The following is a 12,688-nucleotide window of genomic DNA, read 5'->3' on the forward strand; positions in this document are numbered from 1 at the left end:
AGGGAGGTAGTGAAGTGAGATGGCACTGTGCTCTGCTGACCTGACAGCTGTGGTTGGCCCTGGATCTGCAGGTTAAGACCAAAAGAGATGGAAGGGTGAACTTCTTTCCTTCTCCAAATTCAGCAGGGGAATAACATAATACGAATATTCATATAGTTAAATACATACATATAAATAGTGGAGCAATTCTAAAAGTCATTGGGGAACAATATATTGTATATATATATAATATATACATATATGTATATAAATACAGAAGCTGCAATGTGAAGAAGCTTGAGCAGCAGTTGCCTTGCCCTCCTGGGCAGACACAGCTCTCCAGCAATTATCAGGTGTGTCAAACCGCAGAGGGACCAGAGAACTCCCTCTCCAACCTTAGTTTATCAATCAAAACAGAGTCGAACGGGAAAAAGATTTTTAAAAATCACTGGGAAATATGCACCGGAAAATCAATAATGGAGGGAAAAGAGAAACAACACTTTTACCTAGGCAGAAAAAAGTGATGTTTTCCTTGGAAACATGACACCATGGTTCATGAGGTCCTTGTGATGCTACTGAGAGACAAGAGAGCAGATAATCCTTTTTCTTGATATATTTGTTCTTCTAGCATCAAAGTCGTAACTGATCATGATGCAGCATAAAAAAAGCATAGACTGTGAGGCCAGAACGAGAACCAAAACAAGCTCTTGGACATGCTGAGCCTGCTTGGCTATGAGTAGTACAGACAGACCCCCTTGGAATGGCCCAGTGCCCCTTGATACAGACTGTGAAGCAGAATAACCAAAACAATAATGTGTCCCATCGTGCCTCACCAAATGATAAAGTCAGAGCATGACAAAAAGCAGTGTTCGACTTGCCATTTTGAACAGGGCTTGGTGAGCAGAGCCCCCATCCCAATTCCTCATCCACTGCTGTGGACAAGCATCCAATGAGCTAAGGGCAAAATTTCAACTTCATTTACAGTTGAGCAGGTTCATGGTTTTCATGTGACTATAAGCAAAGCCAACATTTACCTCTGAGGGAGGTAGGAGAGGGCAGATACACAACTTAAAAACAGAAGACTTATTCCCCCAAGGGTCCGAGGTGTCTATCTGTCGTCAAGGTTCCTCATGATTTCACAGAGGATTCAGGTATTTAAAAACCTTACCTTGCTTCTGACTTGCTTTGAGATACTCAGGGTATCTGCAGGAGACAAGAACTGAACATCCCTTTCTTGTCCAGGTCTGGTACCCTAAGCACTAGCCTGTGTTTCTTTCCCTGAGGAGGCCAAGAATGTGGTGGTTCCCCTTGCCTTGCCCTCAAGGAGCAGCATATTTGCAAGTCTTTGCTCTCCCCCCTGAGCATAACCCCAGCCTGGATTAGGTGAGCTCAGGGAGACAGCTGATGGCTGCCTCAGCATCAAAGCTCCAGAGACCTGCAGGGACAGCACTCGTCTGCCGCCTTGCCATGCAGGCCAGCACGGAGAGAAGGGCACCCCTGAGGGTGCTCATCTCACATGGGAAATGTAGTTCAGGGCAGCTGCTGTGGGAGACGTGCAGGTGCAGGGACTGAGGAACCTGAATTCACCACCAGTATTTTTATCTCCTTTGCTTGTTTCCCACATTCTGCAGTTTCCCCATGTCTTGCACCTAAGCTAAACCCAAACTCCAAGCAAAGCTGAGTTTTGCAATTGCACAAAGCCCTGCCTCAGCCTGCTGTGATCCACAGCACGCTCCCAGTGTGTGGAGCTGCCAGGAGTCCCTGCTGCACCCATCCAGCCTCGTGGTGGTGGCACTGGGCCAGTTGCTGTCTTGCCATGCCCCTTTACAGGGCTGTGGTGGCACTGGGAATGCTCCTCTTCAGCCCTTCACTGCATTGCTACCTGCTTTTACCCCTTTGGCACAGTATTTTGGGAGGCATAAGCCACCGTTGGTCCTTTTGGAAAGGGTAACCCTGGCATCATTGGGAACCTTGCTGGACTGAAAGAGGTTGGAGTAATGAGATGGGGAAACCCAAGCAGCTGAAAAGAGGATGGGAAAGTGCTGGGAAAGGGTTCAGGGCGACTGCTGAACTAAATTTGTGCTGACAGGGCCCTGAGAAGGGGATGGAAGTGAGGTCCAAACATCCAAGGAGATCAGCCATGCTGTCTGCTGTGCCAGACCCTTGGCAACAGGGCCAGGGGGGCCTGGGGAGACCAAGCAGTTGCTCCAACCCCGAGGAAAAAGCATCCCATGGAGCTAATGTGTCAAAGAGCAGAGAAATCCTGGGTCGCCCAATGTCCTGTGTTCCTGCTGGCACAGTGCTATTCTCTAGCATTGGCCAGAAGTCCCTGATGTCAGGGGGTATGTGCATCCCTGCTCCTGGAAAATCTGTGATGGAGTGGGTGGGAAGGAGGGGAAAGGGCTGAATTTAAGATGGAGGCTGCATTTAAGAGCTGAGGGGCTGCCCCAGCTCCAAACTGCATAGCTACAGCCCACTTGCTTCCCAAAGGGCCACCCACTTCTCCACACGCAGGGGAAGCAACTGGAGCACTGGAAAACATGGATGATGCCTGTGGTTAACCCACGAGTTTGGTATTCAGGGCTATCTTCTATCAACCGGGTAACTCCTCATCCTGCGAGGTGCAGGGTGAGATCTGGAGTGCCTGTGCTGGTACCTCGGATGGGATTTACATCCCAAGCATCCCCAGGCGTGAGGTGGGGAAGAGGTGCTGAGACAGACGCCCACCCCTGGCCACACCCGGGTGGTTTGGGTTGCTCGGTTTGGGGCCGCAAACAGAGGAACAGAGGGAGGGGGGGAAACACTCGGCAGGAGGCACTTGCAGCCCGCTTCCCCCAGAGAATGGGCTGGGTTGGAAGGGACCTTATAGACCATCCTCTTCCAACCCCCTTGCCTGGCGGGGACACCCCAGGCACGCCCCGGGGGCAGCTCAGCGCCCGCTCTGGCCCCGCCCCCAGCCCCGCCCCGGGCCGCCCATTGGCCACACCCCGGCCCCGCCCCCGGCCCCGCCCCTCCGGCGGAGCGCGCCCGGGGCGGCGGGAGCGGCGCGGATGGCCCAGGTGCTGCCGGGGGGGCGCGGAGCCGGAGGTAACGGGGGGTCTGCGTGTGTCTGTGTCACCTCGCAAGTGCGTGTCTCTGCGTCCCTGCGCCTGCACGCGTGTGTGTCTGCACGCCCGTCTGCCTGGGAGCGCGTGTGCCTTTGTGGGCCGGGGGGGTGCACCCGGGAGTGTTCGGGTACCGGTACCGCGGGGCACGGGAGTGACGCTGCCGACCGTCCTTGCTTGCACCCACCCGCGCGTGGAGCGGGCGCGGCACCGGGGGTCTCCAGGAGCCTACCCGCTGCTCCCCGGGACGTGCCCCACTGCTCCCCCGGGACGTGCCCCGCTGCTCCCCCGGGATGTGCCCCGCTGCTCCCCCGGGACGTGCCCCTCAGCTCCCCCGGGATGTGCCCCGCTGCTCCCCCGGGACGTGCCCCGCAGCTCCCCCGGGACGTGCCCCTCAGCTCCCCCGGGCAGGATGCGGGAAGGCCTGGGCAGCTCCCGGCCCCAGCACACCGGGATACCCCCGGGCTGCGTGGAATCTCCCCGCCGGGACAGGAGCGGGGCGAGTTGCTCCTTCCCCGCCGCCCCGTTAGGGCCGGGCAGCGCAGCCAGGCAGCCCCGCCGATCCCGGGATACTCCATGTTTCTCCCTGAATCCTCCCTGAATTACTTCTGCGAGTTTTCTCCGCTCCGGGAAGGCAAAACTCGCCTGGTGCGATCCCACCAGGGGTGATCAGCGGAGCAGCCACCTCGCGAGTTCGGGATGTTTGCGGTGTGTTTGGCAGGAGGGACGTGTCAGGCCGGAGGGAGCCGCCTCCCGCCGCCCCGGGGCCGCGCCGGGGGGGACGTTTCCAGCGGGACCCGGAGCGGCCGCGGGTGTTTCCGCAGCGGGTGGGTCCCCCAGCCCGGGCTGTCCCCGCCGGCCCCAGCCCTGCCGCCCGCTGGGGATGAGGCCTCGGAGCAGCCCCGGGGTGACGGCGGGTCCCGGCCCGTTCCGCGGGCGGCGATCGGGAAGGGCCTCCCGCTCTCCCAGAGGCTTTTCCCACGTCGTTGCTGTGGGGTTGTGGCGAGAGGGAACTTTTATATTGAACCTTCCCTACCCCTGCAGGGAGAACAAAGATAAACTCCTGTTTCAAGGGGGGGCGGGGGTGGGGAAAAAAAGGCATTGAAAGAGGAGGAAAAAAACCCCACGTGAATTTCACTCGAATCCTCCAGCCAGGCTCTGTGATTCATAGCTTCAAGTACAGGAAGGTGGCCGCTTGTTCTTTTTCCTCTTTCGATGGAAAGAGGGTGTTGTGGGGTTGTTTTTTTTCTTTCTCTTTCCTGGTGCTGTGTGAGTGTCCCGGGAGCGGGCACCGGGACACCGGGACACTGCTCCGGGACACCGGGACACTGCCCGGGCACCGGGACACTGCTCCGCCCGCCAGGCACCGCGCTCTGTCAGACGGGCACCCCCTCCGCGGAGGTTTTGTCTTTTTCTCTCTCTCTATATATATAAAACTAAACCTAAAAAGCTTTGAGAGAGGGGTGGCCATGAAGATGAGGGGTTCCCCGATGTTTCCTGCTGGCTGTCAGGGCTATTCCTGCTCACAGGTCTGCATGGAGAGATATATAATTATAGATATTTTAGATGTATATGTACAGTTTTAAGTCTCAGCTCGACAGGGTACTGGGCCATCTCGTAAAAACTGTAGTATTACCTAAAAAGCTTGGGCTAGATGATCCTTGACGTCCCTTCCAACCTGGCATTCTGTGATTCTGATATATGTAGAGATATATAAAATATGTTTTCATATTTACATATGCATACATAAAAATGACTACATAAATATTATATATAAAATAAAATACACTATGTGTATATTTTATGTGTTTATATATAAAATATAGGTAATTTTATGTATGTAGTCATTGCTAATGGACAGGAAAGCTCTTTAAAGGGTCCTATGAATACCTTATCAAGAAGTGTCAGGGTGGTGAGGGCAGGGAATATCAGGTGGGTGAGAGTCCCTAATAAAACCCTCTCTGGGGCTGGGTTGGGTGTGTGCCATGGCCTTGCGGGGAGGGGCCACATCCTGCCCAGCCTTCCTCATCCCCAGCCCTGGCTGGAGCAAGGAGCATGAAATCAGGAGGGGTTGTTTTAGTTTGTTAAATAGAGAGGGATGTGCCCCCCAGTTTCCCCAGGCTGTGTGGGAGGGAGCTCCCCCATCACATGCATGTCTGTCCTTCTCTGTCCTGATACCCATCACTCCTCTTTGCTCTCTCTCAGCTTTTGGCAAGGGAGCTTTCCTTTCCCTTTACTTTCAGGAGGCACTTGACTGTTGGAGGAGGGCAGCTTCAACCCAAACAAGCATGGTGCTGCCCCTCCAAAGCCCCAGTACCCACAGGATCAGTGGTTACCCACTTATTTTTCATTTCCATGCACCTGGGGCATCGTGGATTGGCAAAGGGGCAATTCCTGGGGTCCTGCCCCACGCAGCAATCTGGACCAAACCTGCTGTACGTTGGCATCCTGGAGGGAGGGGCTGATGTCCAGGGAGAGCTCCAGTGCACCTCGCAAGAGCTCCTCTGCGAGGAAGCCTGGGACAGACACAGCATTTCTGCAGGGACGACACCCTGAAGGGGGTTTGCAGGGATCCCTGCAGCAGCTCTGGGAGGGATGTGTGCAGGGCTGCCTTGTGGGGCCGTCAGGCTCAGCTGGACTCTGGGGGTGCACATGGAGGTTTCAGGATGACATGGAGATATTTCTGCTGATGACTGCAGCTTTCCTTTGGGAAATGAAAGCCTGCTAGTCCCCAGTGCCATTTTTTTAAAACTCTGATAGGTGTGTATCTCTCTTTAAAGGCCAGATCTTGTGTAAGCGTTGTTTGGTGCTAAGGTGAAGGTACATGCCTTGTGCAGCCTCCTTGTCCTGGAAACCATTAGGAGGGGGATGGCTGCATACTCGGGTTTTCACACAGAGACTATCTGCTAATGGAATAGTCCCAGTGGAAACTTTAGTGCTCAGGAATATTTTGTGGATTTGGGAAAAATCCCAGGAGGATTTTTGGTTTCATACAGCAATTGCTTTTTTGGCAGCTTTGGGATAGATGTGATCTGGTTCCCATTTGTGTCCTCAATTTTTAAATCGAGCAGCCTTGCCTTTGGCTCAGGGCAGAAGTAGAACTAGATGGAAATAAATAGAAAATAATGGTAATAACAACAAGAATAACATCACCTCTGTGAAAAAGTAATTGTTAGGTCCACTTTTCAATTGAAATGTTGCACTTAGGAAGTGTGTCTGTTCTTTCTTGGTCCTTTAAGTGACTTTTTCAGTAGCTGGGATGCTGTTGTGGGTGTAAATCTGGAGAAGCTGGTGAAATAGCTCAAGATTTGGACCAATGAGTTTTGCCTCACAGTGAGGTGTGTCCCATGTGCAGCAGGAGGTCCTGCAGCATTTGCTGGCTCTCAGTGGCTTTGCCCAGCCCCAGTGTGCCCCCCCACAGCCCATGGCCATGCCTTTCCCCACGTGTGTTACTACCACATCTTGAAGTTGTGGCAGGTCCTTGCATGCACCAGGTGATGATGCTAGACACGCATCGAGGCAGAGCAATGACACATCTCAGAAAAACAGCCTGGGGTTAAATAATTGAACAATACTTGAGATTATCTGCTCTGACCATATTGGTTAGCACAAATATAAATAAATGTGCTTTAGACAACAGCAAGTCCAGTGATCAAGGCTCAGACTGGAAAATAATGACATTATTTTATTAATTTAATTAATAATTTAATGAATTAAAATGCTTTTAGTGGAATTCAGTCTCCATTGAAGATGTAAACCAACTGAAGTAATTTAAAACTTGTTATTTCTCTGCCCTCCCTCCTTGATGTGTATGCTGTGAGCAGATATTTCAGTGAAGTCCCTGCCAGGCCAGGGGATGACACATGGATCCCTTGAGGTGCCTGGAGGGCAGGAGGCACCTGGCTCCCCCTCAGGGACCTTTTCTGGGCACCTGCATTCTACAGAGGGAGGGAGGCACTTCTTGTGGGGACACTTCCTGAGGATCTCTACTTGGGGTGGACAGAGGGTTCCTGTCAGTGACACGTCCTGTCCCCTGGGACATGTCCCCCTGCCTGTGACATGCATAATTTCTGGGCCATTTTTGAGGTGATGGCTCCACACTGTCAGCCGTTACCATGATTTTCCCTGATCTAAATGTGAGCTCAGCCATCTGGGAGCAGGATCTAAGGGCAATTATCTTGTTAGCACTTCTGTGTATAATACCTTTATTAAACTTTTGCATTTTAAAAGTGGCTGAATATAAATTGCACGTAATGATTTAATAATGAAAGGCTCATAATTTTAATATGTATTCCAGCGGGAAGAAGATTTAATTTCTTTTTCCTTCAGACATGACACTTAGGGTAAGAATAATGCAAAGGCCCTGCTCAGTGCAGGGCTGCCATAAGCAGGTCTTAACATGGATCAAATGAAGCACTGTAGATCCTTAGCCTGTGGTTTGTTGCCTGTGTTTAAAAAAAAAGGAAAAGATCTGGAAATCTGAAGTTCCATACGATAGGGTTCAATGCCTGCATTTTCAGTTAGAGAGTACTGTACAGTCTTTGTACTATTTTTGTTCTGTCCTTATCCCAGGGTCCTTTGTACGCTGCAAGTTTGTGGGAATGACTCAGGGAGAAAGCTATTTAACCTAAAGGACACCACTGACAAAAAGAAAAATAAATAGATAAAGAGCCATGTCAGTGACTGTGAGCGGGAAAGGAGAAGAACATTTGTGTGAATCAGAGGATGAGGGTCCCAAAACTGCTTCCAAATGGAGTGAAAAAAAAAATAATCCGTTTCTTCAGATGATGTTTATTCAATTCAAGAAGGGAGTTTTATAATGTGGTTGTTCAAAGTAACAAGGAACTAGACTTAACAATCCACAGTCCTAGGTCCTATTTCACTTCTGGTTAATTAATGGAAGAGCTTAAACATCTGAGTGACATGGATCATGTCAGTGCTTTTCTGTAATATGATAATTTTTAAAGGCAGTAAGTCCAGCAAAGTTAATCATAGCTTAAGCTCCTGCCTTGTGTGTATTATCTGTGTGTTGTAGCTGGTTGATGTGTGATTTTTTTTTTTTTTCCCAGTGGAAAAAAAATTCCTTACCTAAGACATTGCATGATGAATTTTTATCTTGGACATTTTGTATGGCTTGGAAATCAGAATTTATGGTGTAGAGAAAATGTCTGCAGACTCCTTGTTGTGCTGACAAGTGATGTGGCTGTAGCAGAAGCGATGTCTCACTCCTTTGCTCCATGTCAGCCTTTGTATTTCACTCTTTTATGGAGAGTTTTCCTCCTTACTTGTAGCTCTGAATAATACTTACCTTTTATCTTGGAGCAGCAGCACTGACATGAGTCATTATTGTGCCACTGACACTTTGATCAAAGTAGAAATTTCAATTATTGATTCAATTTTTGGAATAAATTTAGGCTGGCTGCATATTGTAGAGTCAGTGTTACAGCTGCAGAGGCACATTTATAGCTTATAATATATAGAGACCTTAAAAATGTACATGTTTGTGCGAAACCTGGTGCAGCCACCTAAGGAACAATGTTGCTTTCTCTGTTGGGTTGATGCCCAGGTAACTGCTCAGTGCCTGCAGCTGTGATGAAAGTACTGTGGCTGCGTCCTGCCTCTCCTCCAGGAGTAAGCCTGGGAAGGGGGAAGAAAACAATGTATTATTCTAAAGTTATAAAACCCATAACCATCTGAGATGAAAGAGCTGTGACGGGCACCGTTTGCCCACACACACCCGCACACCTGATTTCCATAGAGAAGGTGGAGAGGCACGGGCATCTGTGGGGGATCTCCCGGGCAGGCAGACTTGGCTCCGCTCTTCCCACTCTCCATCTGATCTCATTCCAAGTTCAGGAGCTGCTTTCAAGGCGCCTTTGCTTTGGTTTGCTTTCAGCTTTTTTTCTTGTCCGCTTCGTTTTTTTGCTGAGGGGAAGTGTATATGGAAATAAGCGTGTGAGGCAGAAGTTTCACAGAAAGTGTTCATCCTTGTAGGCAGTTAAATTTGGGTGTGTTAGCACAATTCCTTGGGAGAAATGGGATTTGGCTGCCTCCATCGCCTTTTCTCATTACTCTTGCTAGTGCTTTCTTGGATGAGGCACTTTTTGGAGAGTGAAATGACGGTACCTGAGCTGGGAGATGCCAGGAGCTCTTCTTGAATGAGGGAGTAGCCCAATGTGGATTCTGGATCTAATACTGGGATGAGGATTTCTTTCTCCAGGACAGGGAACTGCGGAGGGGAGACTTGGTCTGGTGAATCCCGCCAGGCACACGGGTGAGGCTTCTTCTGGCTCAGATGTGGTAGATCCCCAGCTTTCATGAGGGAAGTGAGAGGTGTTGCTGACTCACATCTGTTGTACATTATGTGGGTTGGATTTCTGTCCTGCAAGATGTTGCACTGCTCCCATTAAAGTAATAGCGATGCTTGTTCAGTCCTTGCAGGGCTCAGGAACCCTGGCAGCAGATGTGAGGTTCCCAAGAAGAATTATGGGTAGCAGGGATGAGTTGGCCACACCACAAGTGATCTAGAAAACTTGCACATCAACTGGGCAACTGCAGATGGGATATGATTGCCAGGGTCTGACTGAGCCCCTGCACTTCTTTGGAGCTGGGGCTGCAGAGGAGTCCCAGCACCACTGGAGGAGAGCTGCTGGAGGTACCAAGAGCATCCTTTGGAACTGGTGTCTCTACTTTTTGTACCTAAACCAAGGAGTGGGACGCACGAGTTTTGGGTTTTTTTCTGAGCCAAATAAAACTCAGATCTCCTCCCAAGCCTTGGGAGAGTGACACGGCCGTGTGGCTGGGGTACAGCAGTCCTCCCCCTTGGAACTAGGCTGGTGCTTTGGAGGGAAACCAAGGTTCATGGCCAGGATGCACATGGAGGGGATGTCCAACCTCCATGGAGGGTCCCTGCACTCATTGGAGGGACTGATGTGTCCACCCTGGGGAATTCATGGCACAACCTCTGGGCAGCCTCTGGGACCCTAGAGCACTTTGACTGTCTTTTCATTATTTCCCTTAAATAATTTTATTTCTTTTTTCTTGTTGACCCGAGATTTTTATGCAGTAACAGAGGAGAGAAAATGTTTTAAATGTGTAATAGGGTATTTATACTCCTCTGTGGCTTGGCTATGAGACAGAAGGATAGATGTGGGCTTGGAAACGATGTCATTTTTGTTCTGTCATTTTTGGACCTCCCTTGCAAACCATGACAGTTTATAGGAAAGTGTAAAGCCACCTTACTTACTTTTTAATTTCAGATGATTGCTTTGGATGATATTTGAAATGCCTCAATCTCTTTTGAGCCACTCGCTCAGTAGGGTACAGATTGGAAGAGGAGTTTTTGGAGGACACCTCTGTGTTTTTGTTTGGCTGGCTGGCTTTTGGGTGACAGGAGAGGAGCTGGTACACACCAGCAGTGTGGGCAGTGGGGTGTGATGCAGAAACTCATCCCCTGGGTGTTGCTTCAAGCTGTTGCCTCTGAATAGCAGCACAATGGGGATATTTTTGGGTTTGACTGAAGGCAAGAGTGGTAGTACAGTCTGGCTGTAAGAAAACCATCTTCTCCAACTTTTTTTTTTTTTTTTTTTTTTAAGGAGGAAATTTTCTTATTGGGGATGCTGTTATTGCTGTGAAAACGTGGCTTTCCTGTAATGTCGCAGCAATGAGCTTCCTGTGAGGTTTTGCTTTAGATCCTTTTCAAACCAGACTGAAACCACATCAGAAACTGGAAATATTTAAGCATTACTCCTCTGTCTCTGGGTCCTTGCTGACTGTCTGGTGTTAATCTTAGCAAGTGATTCACTGAAATTGTTTTGAGTCTTCACATCAGTTGTGCTGCTGTGAAGTAACCCTCTAGGATATTATGTTTGCTTCTGGATAATGCATGTTAATCTTAACTAAAAAAAAAAAAAAAGGAAAACAAATCATTGGTGTCAGACAGTCACTTAGATGGGGAGAGTCAGTAGAGATGCAGAAATGAAGACCTGGAGCACCTGATCAATTCAGCAAGGACTGAAGCCTGCCAGCAGAATGATCACGTATTACAGTGTTGGCTGCCAGAGGCACCAGACATGTGGCAAGTGAAGAGGTGCTGTCTGTGGACTGGGCTGTATCCTGGCATGCTGAGGGCGCGGGGGCTTGCCTGGCTTTGGGATGGGGCACAGGACAGCTGGTAGCTGCCATGGGCACCTACAGAGGTGGTGGGGTCAACAGGCAGCTTGGCAATAAAACACGGGGCAGCAGGCATGGTTTGTGGCTTGGGTAGAAAGCCCCTTCCTGGGGACACAGCCTTGGAGGGGTCATCCTAGGTTTCTATCCTAGGTTGCCCTCAGTTGCCTATCAGCTGCTTACCCATTGCCACTGGGCACCACTGCTCTGGCACCAGGTTTCACTTTTAGGAATGGAGATTGCTTTTTTGGTGAGCATTGTAAAAGAACAGGGAGGTCTGAGGAAGGAATGGGTGCCTGAGCACTGGGAAGATGTCTTACACCCCAGCAGGGCTGGGTATAGCAAACCCTTTCCCTCCAGAGAGGGGAGCTGGGATTTGGAAGGCTCCAGTGACAGCAAGAGGAGAAAGAAACTTCCTCTTGTGCCTTGCTCCAAATGGCTTGTGGGGCTTCACTAACTTTCAACTTGGTGTGTTATTGCCCCTGAACTGAATTGCAGCTGCGTGGCAAGCACTGGTCTTTCATCAGCTGTTACCTGTTTGACACATAAATTGGCTTCCTGCACCACGTACAGCTGACATTTTATTAAAACCTACCATGAATGAACAGAAAACATTGTTACATAGTTTTTAACACCATTAAACATCATGACATCAGTTTATGATGATAAGATATCACCATAGGTACAGCAAAGTGGAATGGTCTCTGCTGGGATAGCTGCTGGGATAGCAGCTACTTGATTTCAACTCCGATATAACAGAGATCAGCAGCTAAGCACTTTGGCAATGCCTGGACTTGACAATCCTGATTTTAGTAGGGTATTGCTTTGCCATGACCACAGCTCCCAAAAACAAGTGGTTAGGTGAGAATATCTACTCTTATTACAGAAAAAAAAAGCATAAGTCTTTAAGCTTAAATTTTTATCTTGGAAAATTTGAAACCATGTCCCAAAGGTGCCTGCAGACTGAGAGCACAGGAGGCGAGTGACCAGTTCTGCTAACAGCTCTATTTCTTTTAATTTCTGTTTGATGAGTGGTGAGGCCAAGGTGGTAGTTGCTGGCTGTTCAGGTCACCTGTAGTGCTTGAAACCGTTTGACTTCCTTGGGTGTGCAGATTTTATATTTTTTACTCCAGTTCACTTTTTTATTCATGAAACAATCCTGTGCTGAAAACTCCCTTGTTCCATATGGAATTCCTGATTCCAAGGCAGGATCATGTGTGGAGCAGCAGCAAAGGGTGTCTTTAGTGTTACTCTTCACCAGAATAGGGTAATAAGTTTGGAAATTAGGCTTCTTGAGATTTTTTGGAGTCTGTGTCAGCATCAGCACAAATTCCAGAGCAGTCTACCATGCTTATTTCCACAAAGATCTACTTAGATCTATGCAAGTGAGCAATCTTTCCCTCTTGCTCTCTAAATATAGATGACTGCCATACACA

At 49.4% G+C, this 12,688-nt stretch overlaps 1 protein-coding gene across 2 annotated transcripts in view; it reads left to right on the forward strand.

Annotated features, from left to right (window-relative positions):
* The first annotated feature begins 2,985 nt into the window (after positions 1-2,985).
* Positions 2,986-12,688, forward strand: part of AMOTL1 (angiomotin like 1) — a 60,546-nt gene continuing 50,843 nt past the window's right edge. For both annotated transcript variants that reach the window (XM_051625300.1, XM_051625310.1), the window contains exon 1: positions 2,986-3,066. In XM_051625300.1, the coding sequence (XP_051481260.1) occupies positions 3,030-3,066 (37 nt within the window). In that variant the 5' untranslated portion in view covers positions 2,986-3,029. The remainder of the gene's footprint in view (positions 3,067-12,688) is intronic.

This window comes from Apus apus, chromosome 1, assembly GCF_020740795.1.
Source record: "Apus apus isolate bApuApu2 chromosome 1, bApuApu2.pri.cur, whole genome shotgun sequence".
NCBI classification, from domain to species: domain Eukaryota; kingdom Metazoa; phylum Chordata; class Aves; order Apodiformes; family Apodidae; genus Apus; species Apus apus.